We start from the raw sequence: 23,933 nt of genomic DNA, 5'->3' as shown, positions 1-23,933 counted from the left end.
GGCATATGTGGTCCGCCATGCCCACAGAGTCTGAAGTGCATACGTGTAGGTTCTCCACGTCATGTTCAACCGCTCTCCACTCAGGTCCCATCATACCCACGCTACACATGGTTTGACTACTCTAAGCCACGCCTCTAACTAACTGGTCAGACTGTGGCACTCAGACCCTTGTTGCCCATGCTCTTGACTGCACAGAGCCATACTTCTGACTCCAACTGCTCTGACCCTTCAGATATATGGTAGAGTGCACAGGAGATAGACTTTGGACGCCTATAAATACGCCCCTCAACACTTCACAAATGGTCGGACACTTCTTTTTCTCACTTGGAGCATTCTGCTCATTTTCTCTCTCAAATACTGACTTGATCATCGAAGAACCTTAAGTCAGAACCACCCTCGGCACCTGGTTTCACAATCCTTTTCTTGTCTTTGTTCTTGCAAACTCACCTCGCTTATGGAATTATCCACTCTGCCCCTACAACATGCGCAAAATCTGCTCCAATAAAACACATTTATAATAAAATTACGTCATCAAAATAAGACATTCACAATTAAGTATTAAAGTGATCGCAACTATGGATCGTTTCACAATGATAAGAATTGGACCCAAAACTCAATGGCAGACCCACACTTCCAAAAGAGGAGGGGCATTTTACACGTTAGAGGGAAAATGGGAAACTTTAGAAGGGAGAAGGGGGACTCGAGACATTGTAGTGTCTAACTCTTTTCGCCCTACCAAAATCTCCCCCAACCAAGCAGAGATAACACTTTTTGACCAAAAACAAAACAGAGATGACACTAATTTGGTAGATGTCACAGTATGGGTCTTTTTATAGGACTGCTGCTAAACCCTAAAATCTTAAATCCTCTTTCTATTATGCAATTAGCATAAAACACACAGAAACACCTTTGTATAAAAAGAAAACATCATAGTTTACAAAATCCAGATGCATAAGGCAATCTAAATGCCTTTTCAGACTTTACGGCACACATCACCGTCACAAATATAATCCTCCGTTGCCTTGGGAGGGTCATCCTCCGTTCCTCCATTGTTGCTCTTGTTCAATGCACATTTTGGGTGGAGATCGAAGTTGCAGTCTTTGCAGTAAAAAGACCAGCCACTTCCCGGCTCCCTGCACCAGCAAACATAGTCGTGGTGGAGCACACGCGTGAGCTCGTGTTCAGCATGGAGTATACTCTTCACTTTCTCAGGCCACCCCCTTGCTTCTTCCTCCAACTTTTCCTCCAATTGCTTCAAATGCTCTTCTGTGAACGGATAAGCGTCGGATCCATGCGCCTGTATGAGTTGCCGGGCCTGCGTGCTGAGTGTCTGGCCATTGGGGCTGATGGCTACCAATGCAGGAATGCCTTGGATTTTGAATTTGTGCTGCAGGAGGGCCTTCCTTGGATCACCTAATGGGATGGCTAACCAAGGCATGGTTGCAAATAGTTCTTTGAAGGAGGGTTGATCGCGATCGCTTGAGAGGAAGATTATTTCAATGGCATTGTCCTCTGCCTTGATCTGATTGTATGCTTTTATAAGCTTAGGCATGAATGCACGACATGGAGGGCACCAATGAGCTGAGAAATAGAGCAGAATGTGCTTCCCAGCAAGCTCAGACACGGGTACCTAATCAAACACAGACAGAAACTTGACGCATGCAACTAAAAACCTCTGACTGATGAGAATAAAGAAACATTTGAAATTTAATTGATAGCATAGAACATAAGGAAAGGAACCGGCAAGAAAATTGTACCTTGGAACCGTTATTTTCAATCACAAAGTCTCTGCCCCCAGCAACTAAAAGTGACTGTATAGTCTGTTCTTCGAGTTTCAACTCAGCAAGCACGGCAATCTTCTCTGGTGTAAAGGGGTAGGCTTCAGCGCCATACTCTTCAATGAGTTCAGCCGCATTGGAGTGTAAGGTCTTCCCATCTAGCCCAATTATAACTAGTGTAGGTAAATTCTCAAGCTCAAAGTAGCGAGCAAGTTTTTCACAGTTCTTGTCCTTAAACGGCAATGCCAACCATGACACTTGAAACCCTTCTTTGAAGTGTTCCTCTTCAAGGTCCAGAGATATCAACACAATCTCAAAGTTCTCTCCTTTCTCCTTCATTTTCTCATGGAACTTCACAAGTGCCTGAGTAAATTCTTTGCATGGCTTGTGAGTATAAAGCGAGAAATACAACCCAACAATCTTTCCTTCAAGCTCGGATACAGAAACCTGTCAATACGTTTTTTCGGTATTCATGGACATCAATTATCTCTATCATATAAAAGTTAAAACAATCCAACGTTACAGAAGTGCTAGCAATGTAACATCAAGGGGAAAAGCTGTACCTTATTGCCATCCTTCGAAATCAAATAATCCCGGGAGCTAGAAACCAAGAGAGAACTCAAGGACTGATTCTCCTTCACCGCGGCTTCCTTCTCTTTTAATAAATTCATCTTCTCCGCGGTGAACGGATAACCATCCGCCCCGTGGTCCATTACAATTTTTGTCCCATCATTAGTACAAACTTTTCCATTGGCATCAATAATGACAAGATGGGGAATCCCCCTGACCTTGAAGAGCTCCTTGAGGCGTTTTCGGGTCTCCAAATCCGAAAAGGGAATCGAAAGCCACGGCATTTTCGAGAAGTATCCGGTGAACGATTCCTCATCTCTATCAGAAGAGACGAACACAACTTCAAAGTCGCCCTTGGCGGCCAAGTCCTGGTGGACCTCCACCAAGTTTGGGGTGAACCGGCGGCACGGGCCGCACCACGAGGCGGAGAAATACAACCCCACAATCTTTCCGGTCAAACTACTGGTCTCAGCCTATATATTCATAAAAAAATAATCACCACAACCCAGAAAATAAAATAAAAACAGCCATCTCAATCTGTTCTTCGTATAATCAATGCCAAAGTAAACATTTTGAGATTGAACCAAGCAATTACATAGCATTTACCCAACTGGGTTTCCATCATAATTACTTTTAGATTAACATTCCTCTATATTCTCAGAACAAAAAAAAAATGCAAATACTTTGGTTTGCTTTTTCCCCCCTGCAATCTCAATGAACATAGAGTCGAAACTTTAATGAGAAAATATCATGGTTGTACTTTTACCTGGCCGCCGTTGTTGTGGAGGAGGAAGTTTCTGTCGGCGGAGGAGATGATAGAAAGGAGGTCGTGAGTGACGCCGTCTTCGTCGCCGTTAGCCATGCTTTCTGAGTCTCTCTCTGAGCTGCAATTGGAATTTGGTCTATATTTAAGTTTGGTGGTGAAAGTTTGCGACTGTTATGAGGATCGTCGACGTCGATGGCACCACTGACAATATTATAATAAACACACCCAAAATACGAGCTGGCTGGCTAAGATAGAGTTTCCGTCTAAATCCCCATGAGATTATCGCTTTTTATTTAAAAATAGTATTTCCTCTTGAATAATGATAACAATAAACTGGATTATAAATCATGCAAATGCAATATGGAAATGGACCATTTCAAATTATAGTGTGTTTCAAATCTAAAACGCATGAGTATGAACTTAACAATAAATCTATTAAGATAAATAGTATATTTTAATATCGACAAATTTGGTACCAAACTTAAAAACTTTTTTAATTGGAGGGTCCGTAACTCTATTTGGTTGTCGGATTAGAGCTATGAAAAAAAAACTTTGGGTCAATCGTCCTTCTCCGGTGATCCCTGTGGAATTTATGGAAATGTTGGAAATTGTAAGCTGCGCCTGTTCAGGCTGAGCCACTGCGTACGACATACAAACAAACAAGACTGCAAGAAGCGCAGGCCATGCGGGCCACGCTCAAGCCCAGCTTCCTATTATAAATGGAAAAGATTCTCTCTAGATCTCTTCCATCAAATCTACCCCTTCAATCAATTCGAGCTTTCGAAATTTGATTCAACGGCTAAAAACATGAGGTTTCTTTAAAATTTATAATAACTTTAATCATTAGATTAAAATTCAAGAATTTGTATTGATTGATGAGATGAATTTGATAGAATGGATCCAGAGAAGATCCCTTTCCATTATAAACACTCATTGGCAACGTGCAAATTATTATTAATTCAAGCCATGTGTGGTTGTCCCCCTTTATCGAGAAAATTACAGGCAATGGTTCATCAATTTTAATAGAATTGGAGTATTGGTCTTTTAACTAAAAATTTCTAAATATTAATCATGTAACTCATCAAAATGTGCAGCTATGATCATTTTCATCAACTCCGTTAGAACTCCCGTCAAAATGAGTCGTGCCACGCAGGCTAAATCAAGGGGCAAATATAGAAAATCAAAATGAGACAATTATAGCAATGGTCCCTTAGCATTAACCTCATTAGAGAAATGGTCCCTCAACTTTAACTCAATTATAGTAATGGCCCTGTCATCATGACTCATTAAGGTTCTGACGGAATTGACGGAAAAAAAAAATCATAGTTGCACTTTTTGATGAGTTAATGGACTAGTAGTTATGAATTTTTAGTTGAATGACCAAAACTCCATTTTAATTAAAGTTAAAGAACTATTGGTTATTATTCTGACGGAGTTGACGAAAAATAAATCATAGTTGCACTTTTTGATGAGTTGATGGACTAGTAGTTACGAATTTTTAGTTGAATGACGAAAACTCCAATTTAATTAAAGTTAAAGATTGGTTATTATTCTGATGGAGTTGACAAAAAAAAAAATCATAGTTGCACTTTTTGATGAGTTAATGGACTAGTAGTTACGAATTTTTAGTTGAAGGACCAAAACTCTAATTTAATTAAAGTTAAATAACTATTGGTTATTTTTAGAAAGAGAGGACATATACAGATGTAAATTTATTTGAACATTATTTCGTTTTTAGTTTTAGTAGAAATTGAACAAGTGAGGAGTAGAGAAGGGCACAGAAGATGGTTGGATGAAGAAGGGGAGAAATGAAAGAGATTAGATAAAACAAAAAATTATTCAGTTCTAGTTTTCATCATGCGTTACTCTAAACACATATCTTCCACAATATTTTTATAACAATCTTCATTCCTCATTTCTCTCATAAAAAACTAAAAGGTATTCTAGCCAAAGTAATCCTTAAAATTGACATAAATCGTCACTTTAGTCTCTGAGATTTGAAATCGATAAAAGTTATCCTGAGTCTGTTCACCGTCAATCATTTTGCTCATTCTATTAAATAATGATCAAAATGACAAAAATACTCTCAATTTAACAATCAACGGGCCAAAATGATTTGACAAAATTCGAAGTATTTTGTCATTTTCTTTTATTTAACAAAATTTTTTTACGAAATGACCAAAATAATTAACGGTAAACAAACTTAATGACAAATTCTATCGGTTTTAAATCTCAAGGGCCAAAATAAGGACTTATGACAATTTCGAAATCATTTTGGCTAAAAAACCAAACTAACACTAAAAACTAAAAACGAGTTCATTAAGAGTTCTTAGTTTGATGAATATGCATCTCTAACTCTAAACTTGAATTCAAAGATTAAATAATTTCAGTTAAGTAATAATTATTATAATAATAGTTATAATATTGCATCATCTGAAACGCAATACGTCAGAGTTTAGGACACAATCATAACAAGTCACCTGTTTAACCCAAAAAACACATTTCTCAGCTTCTCATGATACTCTAAACGCAGTTTCAAGCCTTAAATCACACACACGACACATACATACTTCTCAAGCCTTTGTACAAACATCACCGTCACAAACCCCTCCTTCTTTGGATTCCTCTTCTTCCTGGTTGGCATCATTTTCGGTCTCTTTATCTACCTCCAACGCGCACTTTGGGTGGAGATTGAAATTACACTCCTTACAACAGAATGACCACACCAGTCCCGATTTATCGCACTTATAACACTTAAATCCTGTATGTCGCGTGAGGACAAGCTCGTGCTTCTCATGGAGTGCATTTTTCAATTTCTCAGGCCACCCTTTTGCCATCTCCTCATATTCCACTTCCATCTCCTTCAGTCGCTCTTCGGTGAAAGGATAAGCATTCGCCCCATTAAGCATGACAAGATTTCTTGCTTCTTTTGTGACGGTTTTGCCATTAGGACCAATGGCGACGAGCATGGGGATGCCCTGGACCTTGAATCTGCGACTCAACGGCACTTTTCTTTCATCGCCAAAGGGAAGAGCAAGCCATGGCATTTTAACAAAGAAGTCATCGAAAGATGTCTGATCCCGGTCACTAGAGATGAAAATGATTTCAAATGCATCGTCCTTTGCCTTAATCTCGTGGTAGGCTTCAACAAGTTTTGGCAGAAAGGTGCGGCAAGGAGGGCACCAGTGAGCTGAGAAATAAAGGAGGATGTTCTTCCCCACTAGATCTGTCACAGGAACCTGAATGCAGAAATAATACTTTATTTACTTACTACCACACACAAAAATAAAAAATAAAAAATAAAAAAAATCACAAATGCACCCGCACAATACAAGTTACATGCCCTGAAAGAAGTGATCTGTGGGCTTTCGTCCCACATCACACAAAAGAATATCACTGTATAAACCATAAAAGGTGGACATCGATATCTTACCTCAGTTTCATCTTTTCCAATGACAAAATTTCGATCCCCGGAAATGAAAAGTGACTCCAGGGTTTGAGCTTTCTCCTTTGCCTTCTCTATCTCCTCGAGCTCTGCAAACTTCTCTGGCGTGAAGGGGTATGCCAGACTCTCATGCTCGTCAATGGCATCAGCAACGTTCTTACTAAGTGTTTTACCATCTGCCCCAATAATAACCAAAGTGGGTAAGGTTGACAGCTCAAAGTACCGAGCCAACTTCTCAACATTTTTGTCCCCAATGGGTAAAGAAAACCAAGGCATTTTCTCAAAATATTTGTTGAATGATTTTTCATTATCATCAAGTGGCAGCAACACAATCTCGAAGTTCTCTCCATTTCCTTTCAGCTTCTCATAGACCTCCACAAGTTTTGGAGTAAATTCTGCACATTGACTGTATGAAGACAATGAGAAATAGAGACCCACTATCTTCCCTTCTAGTTCAGAGACAGGCACCTTGATTTATGCACAAATTAATAACAAAAGTCAGATTGTGCAGCCGAGTTGCATTTCACGGCAAATTCATAGAATACGAGACTATAAGTCAGTATCATAAACAAGAAGTGGCAACGAAACTTACCTTCTCTCCGTTATTTGAAATTACAAAGTCGCGTGAGCGGGAGACCAAGATTTTTTTCAGGGACTGTTCCCTTCTGGCAGCTTCTTCTTGATCTTTTAGTTCTTTTATCTTTTCCTGTGTAAAAGGGTAGGAATCAACTCCGTACTCCGGAAGAATCTCAACTCCATCGTCACTCAAAACTTTCCCATCTTCGCCAAGGATCACAAGATGGGGTATCCCACTAACTTTGAACAATCCATCCACGCGATCACGTGCGTCTGAATCAGAGAACGGAATTGCAAGCCATGGCATCTTGGAGAAGTACCCATTGAATGACTCATCATCTTCATCAGCCGAGATAAATATAATCTCAAAATCACCATTTTGAGAGATCTCATTGTAGGCCTCGACTAAAGCTGGGGTGAATTGTTGGCATGGACTGCACCATGATGCAGAAAAATACAGCCCAAGCTTTTTCCCTTTCAAGCTCTCAACCTTAATCTGAAAATCCAGAATTTGACGTATGATTCCTCTCTTACATTATCCCACTACCAATATTACCATCAACCTGAGCCCTCTACATCTGAATAATAACTTTTCTTTTCCAAATTTTCTTCAACCTTTCAAACAAGTCTTTCTAAATCAACCACTACTCAAGCTAATACATGTCCATGTATGCAAATAAATTACAGTTCAAGGACAACAGTCGGATCATAATCTAAACCGTTCGTTTTCGTATCCTCTCATTTAAATATCATCTATGCACAAATTAATAAATTGAAGATAGTTTCTTAATCAGTAAGTATCAAATAACCGGACGGTTGGAGGAACTTAATGTTTACCATAACTTCAATTTGCACAAACAAAATGCTGAGTTCAGTAAAACCAGATATAAATTCAATCTAACAAAGTCTAAAACCTTGCAAACAGAGCAATATCTTTAATTTACTTTTTTTCACCAAAAAGTACAGAAAATTGCTTTTTTCTTTTGCCACTCAAACAAATTGAACCTCTATTTATTTGCTAATTTCAAATACATCCACAAGAGTGATAAAAAACCCCAATTGTTAAACTACTTCAACAGAGTGTTTAAAATATCCACAAAATTGTCGATATTTTCATCCAAATAACCGAAAAATCAAAGTATCGATATGGAAATGAGGGTAAAATGCAACCCTCACCCGACATCGGCTAGATATAGAAAAATCAATGAAACGATTCACTAAAGAAAATTTTCCGGAACCCATTGAAGATTTCGATCTTTTGAAATTTTTTTCTCTAATTTCGACTAAATCTGAATGAGTTTATACCCACCTCATTGAAAATTTTCATCATTTCTCTCCAAAACAACCGATTTTGATATCAATATCGATATATCATCAATATTTCCAAAAATTTATGTATCGATAATTTTAAACACTGTTTTTAACATACCAATTCAACGACCCCAGACTGAATCTACTTCACTAACGCTGAAAAAATTTACCCAAGATTTTTTACCGATAAGAAATTAACTAAAAATTCGAAGAGAATCAGAAAAAAGAGCTGAAATTTTACCTGATCACCATTGTTACGGACAAGAAAGTCCCTCTTCGCAGAAGAAAGAAGCGAGACAACGTCGTGAGGTTCGGCGTTGACCACATCGGCAGCTTTAACTTCACCGTCTGACATTTTTGATCTTTCGAAATGTTCTTATACGAGGCTGGGATATTCCGAACTTCAAATTCGCCGTAGGTTGTGTGATATGTGAAGGTGAGGACAGTGTGAACTCAGGGGGTCCATTTATATTGCACCAATTTTTGTTTCGTTGGGTGTGGGAGGAATCTTTCTGCGTGTCGGAAACGCTGGATACTGGTGTTATTATACAAGTGCTTGTTTGGATGTGAAGTACGTTAATGTTTTTAGAACTAATTCTCAGCAAAAATGTAAATTCTGAAAAAGTATTTAAAATGCTTCCTAAAAGAAGCATTAGTTATGTGCTTCCTAAAAGAAGCATTAGTTATGTGCTTCTTGTAGAAACCATTTTAAGTGCTTTTGGAATTAAAAAAATATTTTCTCTAAAAGCTTTTTTAACCATTTTAAAAGTACATCCAAACAAATTCTAAGGAATTGGAATTTTTTTGATGTATTAAGTTAATTGTATTACAACGCTTGATCTATCGAGTCGAATTTTAAGCACATTGAAAAAAAAACTTGAGTGTGGGGAGTCTAGAATTTTCTTGAAGAGTGAGAGAAAGAAAGATAAGAGGATCTCTTTGAGAAAAGTTCTGTGTAGAGAGAAATTTTTAATTGTGATAAGAACATGGATAATGCATCATATATTTTTATGTAAGTGGGGAAAAATTGTAATTTTTAAGTTATTAATCTTTTAACACATATATCCTACTATTTACATAAGGACACGTGATGTACCACGTCACATTAAAAAATCTCTCCCGTATAGAAGGTGCATTGGATGCGTATGCACGTATGCGTCAGCGTCACCCAGCTAAATCTCAAAACAATTTCAATATGCCTTTGTTCCATTTTCTACTTAACAAAATAAAATGAAAATATTACCCATTAAGCTCACTTAAAACTACAAAGTGAGTAATTTGAACATGAGTAACAAGAGTGGAAAATTTGAACATGAATGCAAAGGATGGCCCCATAAGGCACATTAGGCATATCGGTGCCACCCCTAAGTATGTGTAAGTAGTATTGCATGGGTTCCTAGCTCGGAAGATCGCTGATTTATGCTTTTATTTTATTATTTAAAGATCGAATAATTAAATTAAGTTGTTAGCATAAGTGTCCTCTCACTTCTTATCTCTGTAGCTTTAACAGGGAGTTCAAATACGTCTCGAGGCCAGCCCTGAGACACATACAGTTAAACATGTTGGTTATGAGGCCTCTCAGCCTCAAATAAACATTTTTTGTTTTAGTTTAAGTGATATTATACACTAATCTTATTAAAAAGAGGAAGAGGAGTATGAACTCAATATGCAATATATTAAAACGGAAGACATCCAAGTAGCATTTTTAAATATTCTTTGCATTATACTTTTCTTTGGGATCTCTCTTCTCAATATAAAGTTTAAATAACAGAAATAATATTTGTTAAGTTATTATTTCGTTTATTTAAGGTAGAATTTCAAACTGAATCTTCATCTTTAAGTTTCCAAGTGTGAACATTGGAAAATGACAAAGTGCATGAGACGTTGACTCCATTGACCCGTATGGGCTGTGCCCCGTTTTGATTGTTAACAACAGCCCAATCTGGCACGCTTCAATCCAACTTGTACCCGTGTGTATATGGTTTATTGGTATTCGTCTCACCACCTCCGCATTATACGCCCTCGCATTCTCCGCGCTCGCGGCCTCCCCTTCTCTGAAACCACCACGGGACGCCAACAACTCCCTCCCTCTCCATCGCACTCACAAACGCATCCAAACTCAGCGTTGAAAAGATTACTATACACCAACTCGCCGTCGCTAACCACCTCACTGGTGGCTCCAAACAACGCGTAGTCGAGACAGACGTAGTTTATGCTGCTTAGGTAGCTGAAGTAGGGGTCGGAGTTGACCATGAAGGGCGAGTTCGTGTCGCCGAGGAAGCGGAGGAGGGGGAGTAGAGAGGGTTGGACGGAGGGGTCGAAGGAGGCTGAGGAGGGAGAGTATGAGGTGGAGAGAACGGAGGCGCTTAGTGGGGAAGAGAGCTTGATGGAAATGTCAAGGCCTAGGGTTTGAAGGGCTTGGTGAAGTTTGAGAATGGCGGGAAGGACGTGGGGAGTGTATTAAGGGTCTTTGAGGAAAACCTCGTTGCCGACGGCGATGTAACGGATTTGGTTTGCGGGGATGTGTGCGAGTAGGTTGGATTGGAGCCAGTCAAGGGTGGCGGCGAGGGTGGGGAGGAGTTCGTTGGTGACACCGATGGTGAGGTGGATTGTTGGGGTGCCGGAGAAGGTGCTGAGTGTACGTGGCGGGGTCGGTGTTGAAAAGGCGGACGGATGAGATGCCGTTGTCTTGGAGCCTTTCAAGGACGGTGGAGGAACCGTGGCGGGAGATTGTTAGCTGCTGGTCCGTAGCAGATTCCAATTGGTTCTGCTGCTGCTGAACCTACAATTGTAATTACAAAATCAGTTTATTGAAACTTAATTTAGTTATTTAGTGCATTCCTTGCCATGCATAAAGCTGTTGAGAATGAGTCTCACATTGATGGAAGAAAGAACTTTGCATAGGCTTATAACTTCTTCATGGTATCAGAGCAGGTTGTTGTGAAGCCAAATGGCCACACACGCTCCATGTTTGTGTTGTCCACGTGTTCGGCGGCCAAACGGCCACACTCGCTCCATGTTTGTGTTGTCCATCTGTTAGGTTTGAAAATTTGCCTATATTAGCGTCAATATTAGATTGATGTTTGCAACTCAGTTTGTTAAGAGTATTTTTTCTTTACACTGATATCCCAATACGTTAATGGAATGAGGGATTTTGCATAAACTTATAAGAGGATAGACTACTCTCTATGTTGCCAATTGGTTTTATGGTGGAACCTCAACTTCTTCATAGTATCAAAGTAGGTTGTCCTACGTGTCAAGCCAAACGGCCACACGCGCTCTATGTTTGTGTTGTCTACATGTTAGGCTTTAAAATTTATCAATATTAACGTCAAAATTAGACTAATGTTTGCAACTCAGTTTGTTAAAAGTATTTTTTCTTTATACTTGATATCCCAATTCGTTTCTTACCTCCCCGAATATTGCTTGTATCAACAAAGGTAATATACTACAGTGAATGGATAGGAATTTTATTACCAAATGAGTGTGAGAGAAGATAGAGAAGGATGAGTGAAAATTGGGATAGGAGGAGATGATTATGATCAAATTTCTTTGACATTTTAGTTAATTTGAAGAATTGAGCTCAATGAAGCTGATACGTTGAATTAGTATTTAAGTACTTGATGAAATGTATTTTAAATTGGGGTGACTGTGAAGAGAGCCACAGCTAGAAGTACAAGCTATGATTTGTTTTGGTTAATTATGTTGTTTTATTTTGGTTTAAAGTAGTTTGTGCTTTCGTTTCGGGTTTTCTAGTTCAAGATCATGTTCAATTTTGTGATCATTTTAATAGATTTGGTCATGATTTTGTCGGCTTCACTACTAAAAAGAGTAAAAATTTCTGATAAGGCAACTGACTCAACATCGTTAAATAGACACTCTCATAAAGAATGACTTGATTAGTCACGTAATTATGTGCTTGATTGTTTGGATAAACTCATAAATATTAAACACACTTTTTGACCAGCCAACACCCATAGCATTGACTAGAGAGCGACACATTTGAGCTGATTTTTTGACATTCAAAACATAACAGGGCGCTATGGTTGTTAGAAGTTAGAAGTGTTAGAGGTAAAGACATTCCTGTCCCACCAGCACTACCCATATGGACCGTGGACAGGTAAAAGATGGCCAACAAACAAACAAACAAAATGCATGTCACTGCTAAGTCCAGTCCCACTAAACATTGAGGATGGCGGAGCCCTCTGCGTGCTAGGTTTAAGGGAAGGATTGAGGTAGGGATTAATCCGTTTATGATGTGACATTATTCTTATCATAAAAAAAGACCTAAAATCAAGCTTCACCCACCTAGCAGAATCGTTCCTTATTAAAAAGGAGATAAAGACGGCAATCAAAGAGTGAGTACTGACCCCGCCATTTTCTTAGAGGAACTATAGATGATATTTTAAAGGATGGTGTCATTTACACATTTTTTTTTTTTTATACATATATTCTAATTTTTGTAGGATTGAATGAATTAAAGTAGATTGAATGACAAAATTTAATAAAGAATATGTGAAATGTAAAAAAAAGTGTAATTAGCACCACCCTATTTTAAATTCTGAAGACTAGTACTTGTCTACTAGAAACCACTTTTATTATTCTAACTGATGTTTACTTTTTGTCTAATCTCACTGTAATGCTTATTTACTCACAATAATGTGAAATTCTCAGACGAGCTTTTTAGCCGAATGATTTTTGAGATTGTTATAACTCATTACTTTGGTTCTTGAGATTTAAAATCAATAAAAATAGTCATTGAGATTGTCCATCGTCAAATCATTTTGGTCATTCTGTGAAAAAACTCTGTTAAATTGAAAAAACCACCAGTTCAATGGGAGGGGTTGATGTGACAAAAATACCCTCAATTAAATAGAGATTTCTCACGGAATGACTAAAACAATTGGCGGTGGACAATCTCATGAACCACTTCTACAGATTTTAAATCTTAAAAATCAAAGTGAAGAGTTATGCCAATCTCAAAAATCATTTTGGTTAAAATGTCTTTTCAAACAAGTTAGTGTGTCTAGTATTATTGTATTTCTAACTTGAACCTACATAACAGTATTATTGGATGAACATATTAAATAAATTATAAGTGCTCTAAAAGTTTGGAAAGATGGATCTGCATATATTCCGAGATCAAAGGCTGGGATGGGTAGGTGCTCAATTGATTCCAATCATATGCACAATTATGCAATCGCCTAGCAAATAAATGCTGCTTTTTTCTCCCTCAAGGGGGGCCTTTTGAGAACACTAATCCACTGTCCAAAGGCTCCAAAATCTTGCTTTCTCTCCATACAAAGCAAATCTCTTGCAGCTTCTTCTTCCACATTAAAGAGATCAACAAGGAGTATCTTTACTTGTCTCTTTATTAAAGAAAGTTATTTTCCTCCTTTCTTGAACACGAATACCAAACATTTGAATCCCAGTGTTCTTTTTTTTGTCGAAATTTGAATCCCATTGTTTAAGTAACGTTATTTAATCGCATAAAACTGACTACGTTGCTGCCATGCTCTCATATAAATGTTAATGTGAATATTAATATTCACATACTAATGTTCTTGCTTGATCCACGAGTAAACCCAATTCTCTCCCTTCGTCTTCACTCAAAGAACAAAAATCTACAAGGACTTACTACTAATTACTCCCTAAATCCCATATCCTCTGTTTTACTCCAATCCAGTCCTATCCTATCCAGACCATCATCATGTCCTCCTTGCAGCCTCAGCAGCAGCAGCCTGTTGGCCCTGTTCTTGTTTACCCTAACGATGTCAATGGACAGCCTTCATCTTCCCACCATTCAAATGGATCATTCGGGACTGTTTTCATCGTGCTGGCCGTTATAATCGTCATCTCCGCCATCGCTTGCTTTCTCGGAAGGCTCTGCAATCGCCGCCACAACAGCTCTAAACCCCATAAGCAACCGCAACATAACTTTCGTCCCAAGAAAGAAGCTGGCCCTGCAGGTGGCGGTGGTGGAGACCATCACGTGGAGTTTGGGAGAGCTCCCAGCTTTCGAGCAGGCCCGAAAGTAGCAGACGTCGAATTTGGATTCAATAAGAAAAACCCAAAAGGGAACAGCAGCAGCAGAGGAGAGGGCAGAGGATACATGAATCATCACCACAACAAACCACACCATAACGGAAATGGTGAAATGAATCGTCACATGAAAGGTGAAATGAAGCAGCATCCTGGCGGCGAGCGTCATGTTGGAATGGGAGATCCGAGCCAGTGGATGAAATGATGATCGGATTAGTAACTTGTTGTAGCTGGATTGGCTTTCCTTTCAAAATTAATCCTCCTGTTTCCTCTGTTCTTCTATGTTTTTTTTTTTTTTCTCTTTTTTTTTATTTTTAGTTAGTTTCCAACTCTGGAACTTCAAGTATTATTATTGGTAACGATAAAAGGTTTGTGGCAATTTTACTAGTGTACTAAATTATGGAATTTGATGATCTTCAATTACAAAAGGCTAAAACCTTGATCAATGATCGATACTCTCCATACATAGTAGAAAAAGAAAATAAGTTCTCCCATGAAAATGAAAATGAAAGACGTTGATCTGTACATGAATTAGTAACATCACGTAACTATTGTACTAAAAAAATACGGCGGGCTTATTCTAAAGAGGGGGACTTGTATGAAACAGGGACAGAAAGGTAGTTGTGTTTCAAACCAATCATTCGACGTCAATTGAGAAACTTAAAACACTTACCGTCATGTTACTAATCCATAATGCCACGGTTGCATCGCGTAAGTTGTAGGTAAGTCCTTCTCCATTTTCGGACGTCCACCCTAACAAATTGGGAGAAAGAAGGCAGCATTTGCTTGATTTCAGAAGAGGAAAAGCAGAGTTCCTCCAGTTTTGTCCGAAAATGTCCAACCGTGGTATGCATAGTTTTCAATTTGTCATCGCACCTAACTGAGCTTCCACTTCTAACTTACACACTAGATATGTAAGAAGAAAAAAAATTCAATGAAAATAAATAAATAAAATTGAAAATGATATGATCGTTACTCCTCTACCGATTATCCACAAGATCTGTCACTATCAAGATAGCGATTTTTTTTGTACCAATCGTTAGTGTCATACTGATCCCTCCTAATCATTCTTGAATCAAAAATAGTCCTATACATTCGCATAAAATATTCGATCGACTCGACCATTCTATTTGGTGACTGTTGCTTTTCAAAGGTTGCATTGTATTATTTTTCGTAAGAATTACAAGAAAAAGATGATCACTCTTATAGAGGATCAAGAGGAAGAACTACAAGTAGGGAGCAAACACAATCCCACGGAAACAGCACTAGGCACGTGAAAAAACAAGAAAGACTTAATTAAGGAAAGAAGCTCCTACAAGTAAAAAGGTATGCCTAAGAGGTAACGGACAAGACAAGGTATGGGAAGACAAGAGAGAGGTTAAGACCATCACTTTAGCCCATAACTTAGCTAAAGTGAGGATGACAACCCATCCTTGAGATCCTTACAAAGCACTTTGGGAAGTTAAATACCAACTCCTTGAAATAATTGAGTTGACAACTTATCACAAGGAGACCGAACTCAGTCATGCAGACAACCAGAAACCCTAAAGTCCATTAGACAACTTCCAATAGTGACAGTATAAACATTCACGAAATGTGGTACTCACACGACTTGTTCATTCTTGATTGCTCATTCTTCATGATTTTGAAACGAGTCCACTCCTACTACAGATAGACATTATCTTTATTAGAAAATTACGCTGAAATCACAATAATCATTAAAAACAAAAGGGAAGTCTCTTCTTCCCTTCCTCTCTTCACAAGTCATAAATAATTAACACCTTCGACTTGGCATATGTCACATCTCGGCCCGGACTCCCATCGCACTTGTTCATTCTTGATTGCTCATTCTTCATGATTTTGAAACGAGTCCACTCCTACTACAGATAGACATTATCTTTATTAGAAAATTACGCTGAAATCACAATAATCATTAAAAACAAAAGGGAAGTCTCTTCTTCCCTTCCTCTCTTCACAAGTCATAAATAATTAACACCTTCGACTTGGCATATGTCACATCTCGGCCTGGACTCCCATCGCACTTGTTCATTCTTGATTGCTCATTCTTCATGATTTTGAAACGAGTCCACTCCTACTACAGATAGACATTATCTTTATTAGAAAATTACGCTGAAATCACAATAATCATTAAAAACAAAAGGGAAGTCTCTTCTTCCCTTCCTCTCTTCACAAGTCATAAATAATTAACACCTTCGACTTGGCATATGTCACATCTCGGCCCGGACTCCCATCGCATTTTGTTTACGGGAACTCACGAGCAACTTCCCAGGAGGTCATTCATTCTGAGATTGCTCTAGCCCAAACACGCTTAACTTCGGAGTTCTTACAGAACCCGAAGCCAGTAAGCTCCCAAAATATCTCATGCTAGGTAAAGATAGGAATTGTATATATAAGGCATAGATGATCCACTTTCCTGAGCGATGTGGGATGTTACAGCATAAATTAATTGTAAAACAAAATTTAATCAATTCCAAATTATATTATTTCTCCCATAACAATTAAAAATAATTCCACGTTAACTTCCTCCAAATAATTCCACGTAATTAGAACCCCCTACTCCCTGTCGACTCTCTCGACCGTCGGCGACCTCTCTTCACGTACACTTTCCCTTCCCGTAATCGACGGTACACGGGTGGCACTCCCATTAGCCTTCCCCAACTCGAAACACTCTACGAAGCCGCTATTTTCCCAATACCCACGTGTCTTTGGTGCAAATGGAAGCGAACCAGATCGGCAAAAGAGAGTGCTTGATTAAGCTGCTTTCTGAGCAGAACCGAGGCGGATTTGCAAGGTTGATGGAGAATATGGATTCCTTAGGACTTCAAGTTTTGATGCCAATGTCACGACACTCTATGGAACTGTTTTATACATTCTCAACGTTGAGGTAAGATTCCGATAAAAGAAGATTCATCTTGTTTTTGAACCTTTCATAAGAAATCATCTCATATCGATAGCGAGTAAGAACAATTTATTTTGCTCACTTTTCTTACATATGCATTGCACTGTGTTCGTCCACATGCAAACAAAGACACTCAGGCAAAGAAATTGAGAGAGTTTAATCCAGCTAACAAGGGGTACAAATCAGACAGTTTAATCTGATAGATTATCACTGATTTTGGAAAATCGAAGGTTTCATCCAAGAACATCTAAACAGCTCCTTTAGACATGTCAAAAGTACGGAAGATTTTTTTTCCTTTCATTTACCATCGTAAATCTGGAAGTTTTGGAGGCTCACACGACAGTTTTTTCTGGGTCTAATGAAGTACAAGTACAGTTAAATATTCTGCTAATGATTGCATCGTCGATTAATACATAGATCCCAAAAGCGTGTAAATGAAAAAATTAGGCACATTTAATTGAAATCTTATTGTTCTACCTGTACTATCAATACAGATTCTTCATATTAATGACTAAAAAAAAAGGTACCACGAGTAAACTTTACGAGCTCTTCCCTGCTGCTAATGCTTTGAGGGAACTAGAGAATAGAGCGACCTTCAACAAAGAAAAATGGAGAAGAAAAAGAAGCAGCAGCTTAACTTACACACTAATATGTCATATTAAGTCAAGAAATCAGTTTTTCTTTTCTTTTTATAACGAACAGTCTCTTCTGTCGCCCGCTCCCTTGCCAAACTCTCTCTATGGAGCACCATGAGTTAACAATGTCACGATGACGAGTGTGTAGACATTCAGAAATTAATTCACAATTATTTCGCCACTCTTTCTAATTAGAACCGTCTGCCTTGATTCCCACTGATTATCTGCTCACCACCATGCGTGGTAAAAGCTCGAGTTTCTGATTCATCGCTTGAAGCATCCGGGCGAGTCCATAAACTTTGGGGTCCTGATACCTCTCTGGAAGTGAAATCTGCACTGGACATCTCTGAGCTGCCTCCGCTGCCTAATGCCATCCTTCTGAATCTCATAATGTCCTTATTGTACTGACCAGAGTCATATGCAGTACTCTGCCCAACTTTCACTCCGTTCGTTAGATCACTTAATTCACCTTCACAGTCCAATGCTCTCACCACCTGAAAATATATATGAACCAATAAGCCTGCATAGTTCTTCCAATAAATTGTCATCATTGTTCTGTTTAAGTTCTCTCTGTTTATTAGTATTCACCTGCGCCATGCGTGGTCGTTTTGGAGCAGAATGACGCACGCAAGCAGCAGCTGCCTCGATCATTCTGAACATTTCACCCTCCACATAATGCTTCTCAAGCCGAGGATCTACTAATTTGCTCAAGTCGCCAGTTTCAAGGGCTTGAATTAGAAGGGGACGAGCCTGAGAAATTTTAGACAGAAAAATTATTGAATGTGAAAACAAAAGTGGACTTGTAAAACAGGTGACACGCTGCATTGTGACATATTAGCAAAGGCGGAAGATGTTCATACCCATTCAACCAAACTCTCATCCCCTAAAGGTCGAGAAGAATCAACGGGTTTCCGCCCGGTTACAAGCTCTAGAAGCACAACTCCAAACGAAAACACATCTGATCTGTCTGTCAATTTGCCACTGTTAGCATACTCAGGTGCCATGTACCTGAAACCAAATTGAACAAAAATGCCACAAATGTCATAGATAAGCAATACGGTCGTCAGGCAATAGTTCCAAAGGAGTTTACAAGGTCTTTGCTTACCCAAATGTTCCCATGACTCTAGTGGATACGTGAGTATTGGTGCCGTCTGTAAGTTTGGCAAGCCCAAAGTCTGCAACCTGTGTACGAAGAAATTCAAGAATTAGAAACTAGAGCCTCAATGTCAGAAACACAAAATCATGGGATAGCCGTAGCATCAGAAGGAATCGGTACAACATGAATTGAACAGGTATAGACATGCCTGTGCTTCAAAGGCATCATCCAGCAGAATGTTTGCCGATTTAATGTCTCTGTGAATAATCTTTGGATGGCCTATAAACATATATACGAGGAGAATAGATAGAATCAGATAATTCGACAGAAAGCGCTGACAATAGCCACTGAGGGAGTGAGCAAAAGGCCTATAAGTGGCTGATGAGGTGCGTAAAAGGCAAATCTGTAGCTAATGGCGTTATTAGCCACTGATATGTCTTTTAACCCCACTCCATTATGTACGACTAATGTCAGTGACTATTATCGGATCTCATAACACAAAGTCACAAAGATGTATATAGGTACGTACAGTCTTCGTGTAAATACGCCAAGCCTTTTGCAGACCCCAAAGCAATCTTGAGTCTCTTGGTCCATTCCAACACCGGCATTCCGGCACCTGAATAACAAATCAATTTGAAGTACAATAACAAGTAGCTGAATATTGAGAAGTACAACTAAGAACATCAAAAGAAGAGGTTAATTAGATTAGATCACCTACCATGCAAATGGTGCTCAAGAGTTTTATTGGGAACAAATTCATAGATAAGCAATCTTTGCTGTTCAGAGATGCAGTATCCCACCAAAGAGACCAAGTAACGATGGTGCACGCGACTAATAATCTCAACTTCAGCCCTGAATTCCTTCTCTCCCTGCCCGCTACCAGCCTTGAGCTGCTTGACTGCCACAACTCTTCCGTCCTGCATCCAACCCTTGTACACACATCCGAAACCACCCTCACCGATAACATTTTGACGTGAAAATCCATTCGTTATCTCCATCAACTCTTCGTAGGTGAAATGAACCTTGGTAGCAGCAATAAGACCGGAATCTCCAGAACTGGGCGGATTACCTTGGTAGCTGTTTTCATAGGAGGAAGGTCCGGGCGGTCCACTCGAATAGAAGCTTTCTGTTGGACCAGAAGTTGCGGAACTCTGTTGCTGCGCATGATAATATCCACCTGCATCACATACAAAGCTCAATTATTGAGCTCATAAGTACACTTTATATTATGTTTATGTTAGACCACCACCGCTACAACAAAAACTGACATAACTAATGCGGTATTAGCCAGTATAATACGATCGTTATAATGTCATTACAGAATAAGAATAAGGTGTATAAATGCTTATCATTGACTATGATACTACATAAGCCAATGATAAGCATTATAGCCACCTCATTCTATGCAACTAACATTAGTGGCTATTGTCAATTTTTCTTTGACATGCGCGTAAATTTTAAAAGTTCAAGTTGTTAATTAGGATATGAGTCAACAATGTATACAATCAGTGGACAATCTTTACCTGGAGTTGATAAGTTACCGCCATGGGGACCGGGAGTGGGAGGCATGTAATTTGGAGGGTATGGTTGGGCCTGCTTCTTTCTCTTCCTTACAAACACAACAATGAGGGCTACCAAGGCAATGATGAAAACTCCAGCTACCGTCAAGCCCACAACAGTGCCTGTATGCCTACTACTACCCCCTGAGTCGCCTGTAACCTGACTTCTCGTTGAGGGAGGGGAGAGGGTGGGGGTGGAATTAGCAGGGCGAGGGACAGGCTGAGTTGTAGTAGCTCCTGAACCCGGAACCGCTAGAGCGCTAGGCACTGTAGGAGGAGATGGGGCGGTGGGGTTGGTTGTAGTTGTAGCTGGAGGTGGAGAGGATGGAGGGGACTGAGAGAAACTGGGTGAGGATGGGGAGCCTTTATCATCTTGTGATGAATCAGTTGGCGGTGATGTAGATGGTGAACTGTCGCCGGAGGATGGTTTGGGAGTATTGCCATCAGTACTACTAGGAGGAGGTGGTGAAGCTGGAGGAGAAGGTGGTGATGATCCGGATGTTGGTTTGCCTTTTGATGATGATGGTGGTGGTGAACGACGAGGAGGAGAAGGTGATTTTGGCGGTGATGATGAAGGCGGTGGGGAAGATGGGGGTGGAGAAGACGGAGATGGTGATGATGGTGGAGGTGATGATGGCGGCGGAGATGCTGGTGGCGGAGAAGGTTTGGGGGATGGTGAAGATTTTGGGGCAGGTGAGTCTGATTTTGGAGGCGGAGGGTCTGATTTCGGAGGGGGCGCTTGTGATGGCGGAGGTGGCGATGGTGTGTTTGAGTCATGGGGTGGTGAGTTTGACGGTGTTGATTTGTCCTCGGTACTCTCGTGGGGTGGCGATGGTGTGTTTGAGTCATGGGGTGGTGAATCTGGGCCAGGAGGATGAGAGTCATGCTCATTTGATTCCGACATAATTCTCCTTGCTTTAACCGGTAACCACTCTTCCTTTCCCTTTCTATCAAAGTTTCCTCCTTCCCAATACTCCCTGTGATTAATTAGTTTAATACAAGATTAATTAACGAAGCCCCTTTCATCCAATCCAATGAAATTAACCAATAATCCTACGTAATCCGGGCACGGGTTTCAAACAATACTAAAAAAATATGAAAAAAAAAAAAGCAACAAGAACCTGTGCATGCAATAATTCAACTTTTACGTTGGATAGGTTTGCATGGACGCAGCAGCAGCAGCTACGTACAAACTTCACGTACGTACAGACGGCCGGTATTCCATCTGCATGCAAGCGACCATGCACGTACGTACGTAGAAACAAAAACCTAGCTCCTTATCGAAGAAATTAATCAAGCGATCGAGCTCGCGTTTGGTCGCGTTTGAGGAAGAGATGGGAATTCCAGAGATTATACAGACGAAGGGGGTGGTTGTGTGAGAAGTGAAAATCATTCAAGGCCACCCACACCACCCCCAAATGCCACCCAAAACAACAAAATTAAAAATAAAGAAATGATTTAGAAAAAAAAAAACATAAAACAATCCCGAAAAATTCTCCCTTTGTTTTTCTTATTAAGGTTTTGTTTGTGTTTTGATTATATCTCTAAATATTGGTTGCTGTTATTATGGGTTGGTTAAAACCCAACTGTCGCTGTCTCTTATTTTTTAGGCGTTGCTCCTCCTTGAATGTCGGGTTACCGCGCAACCTAAACGGGTAATGCTTTTGTGTCACCCCCAAGTCGTGCCAGTCGGATCGAGCAGGAACCGTATCGGGGTCGTGGTGGTGAATGTGTTTGTTGCCACACCCGCCCGTCGTCCCCGTCTAGATGGGGCCAATATGACGAGCTGGCAGTTTCTTTAAGGATTCTTCCTTCAATAATTGTTAGAAAAGTAGTTAATATATTAATTTTTTTTTTAGGAAAGATGGTGTTTTTTCTTCGTTTTGCTAAGTGAGGAAAGATAATGTTGTTACTAGGATTGCAGTTGTGAATGGTTACTATCCAAAGAACCACCTACGCTAACAACTCAATTTGTAAACTAGCTACACATTCAAATATATACATATATGCATGCATGCAAAAATGAAAAATCTAGGGCCTTTTCCGATTTGAGGGTCCTGTGCAATGGTATCACTGGCACCGAATCTAGACTTGTCTAATTATTAGATGGTGCATTCATTATATTTAATTAAAAGTTTGTTCAACGTTTGCGATTAGTATTAAATCAGTCCATGCATAGTTTTAAGTCATGGTTATGTATGATCATTAATAAGGTTAACTTATTCATGGAAGGTTGTTCCATGCCTAGACTATTTAAAACCCTTATTCACGTACGGAAAAGTATCATTTAGAAATTGAGAATTACTTTTAAACTTGGTTTATTGAAGAGTGTTTTCTCCCTATCCCTAAACTCTTATCTCTTCAATAGATTCCTTAGGCATTCTCCAACCCTGGGCTAAAACCCAAATTTCCACCCCCCCCCCCCAAAAAAAAAAACCCAACCCAACTGCTAAATAAAATACCAACCCATTTTTAGGCCAGAAATCAAAATGGGGCCCACCGGTGTGAGTAAAAAGTGGGATGTGAAGCCCAGATGCCATCACCCACTTGCCCAACATGCAGCACATACCAAGGGCGAACCCAGCGGGACCCTGCCTACGTGGGCGTGTCCCCCGTGTGTCGATCCAAATTCAAACCGGTCGGGTAGCCTAACAGCTATTTTTCTGATCCAATGGCCAAATTTAATTGGACCGTTGGATTCACGTTCAATTTTTTATATTTTTATATTTATATATTTATTGAATCCAATGGTTTAGATCAAATATGATCAAATCTAACAGCCCAAATTTAAATCCAACGGCTAAAATAATTAAAAAAAAATTATTTAACTCAAAATTCACCCAAAAACTCTATAAATACCTATGTATTTGTTCAAACATCCACACAAAACCACTTTTCACCTACAATTCTTCCAATTTTTCTTTCTACCATTTCTTCTCATTTCCAAATTTTTCAAGATGGCAAAAGAGCATGTTAGAGGTCATAATTGGACCTTTGAGAAAGATATTGTTTTATGTTTGGCATGGGTTTCCATTAGCTAAGATGGTGCCGTCGGCACGAATCAAAATAAAAAGGTTTTGTGGGGTAAAATCGTTGATAAGTTCCATGAAAACTCCAACGCCGGCTGAAGGGAAGGTGGTGGTGTTTATGATCGGTGGAAGGTTATCAACAAAGCGTGCACTTTGTGGAAGGGAAGTTTGGAGAGAACCATAGTTGACATGCCTAGTGGAAGGAG

General features: G+C 39.5%; 4 protein-coding genes and 1 pseudogene across 4 annotated transcripts; 1 reads left to right on the top strand and 4 right to left on the bottom strand.

Annotated features, from left to right (window-relative positions):
• Nucleotides 1-859: 859 nt before the first annotated feature.
• LOC125471595 (probable nucleoredoxin 1) lies at nt 860-3,703 on the bottom strand. The gene is made up of 4 exons (XM_048572217.1): nt 3,115-3,703; nt 2,342-2,821; nt 1,758-2,225; nt 860-1,630 (listed from the first exon to the last, which is right to left on the bottom strand). Exons 1-4 carry the CDS (start codon nt 3,208-3,210, stop codon nt 974-976), a joined length of 1,701 nt encoding a protein of 566 aa, XP_048428174.1. The 5' UTR covers nt 3,211-3,703; the 3' UTR covers nt 860-973.
• A 1,795-nt stretch (nt 3,704-5,498) lies between these two features.
• Nucleotides 5,499-8,949, bottom strand: LOC125471471 (probable nucleoredoxin 1). The gene is made up of 4 exons (XM_048571883.1): nt 8,688-8,949; nt 7,152-7,631; nt 6,548-7,027; nt 5,499-6,353 (listed from the first exon to the last, which is right to left on the bottom strand). The coding sequence occupies exons 1-4, from the start codon at nt 8,799-8,801 to the stop codon at nt 5,688-5,690; spliced, it is 1,740 nt and encodes a 579-aa protein (XP_048427840.1). The 5' UTR covers nt 8,802-8,949; the 3' UTR covers nt 5,499-5,687.
• Nucleotides 8,950-10,250: 1,301 nt separating this feature from the next.
• LOC125471377 lies at nt 10,251-11,415 on the bottom strand (annotated as a pseudogene).
• A 2,289-nt stretch (nt 11,416-13,704) lies between these two features.
• On the top strand, nt 13,705-14,934 carry LOC125471472. Its single transcript, XM_048571884.1, has one exon. It carries the CDS (start codon nt 14,157-14,159, stop codon nt 14,691-14,693), a length of 537 nt encoding a protein of 178 aa, XP_048427841.1. The 5' UTR covers nt 13,705-14,156; the 3' UTR covers nt 14,694-14,934.
• A 2,864-nt stretch (nt 14,935-17,798) lies between these two features.
• On the bottom strand, nt 17,799-22,222 carry LOC125471616 (proline-rich receptor-like protein kinase PERK12). The gene is made up of 9 exons (XM_048572271.1): nt 21,820-22,222; nt 20,663-21,675; nt 19,858-20,316; nt 19,669-19,755; nt 19,348-19,418; nt 19,149-19,225; nt 18,904-19,051; nt 18,632-18,793; nt 17,799-18,537 (listed from the first exon to the last, which is right to left on the bottom strand). The coding sequence occupies exons 1-9, from the start codon at nt 21,825-21,827 to the stop codon at nt 18,235-18,237; spliced, it is 2,328 nt and encodes a 775-aa protein (XP_048428228.1). The 5' UTR covers nt 21,828-22,222; the 3' UTR covers nt 17,799-18,234.
• Nucleotides 22,223-23,933: the final 1,711 nt, after the last annotated feature.

This window comes from the organism of the source record quoted next, unplaced genomic scaffold, assembly GCF_019419815.1.
Source record: "Pyrus x bretschneideri cultivar Hongxiangsu unplaced genomic scaffold, Pyrus_bretschneideri_v1 Contig6, whole genome shotgun sequence".
Taxonomy (NCBI): Eukaryota; Viridiplantae; Streptophyta; class Magnoliopsida; order Rosales; family Rosaceae; genus Pyrus; species Pyrus x bretschneideri.
Note: the sequence above shows the minus strand (reverse complement) of the source record. Positions and strands in the feature narration are given on the sequence as shown.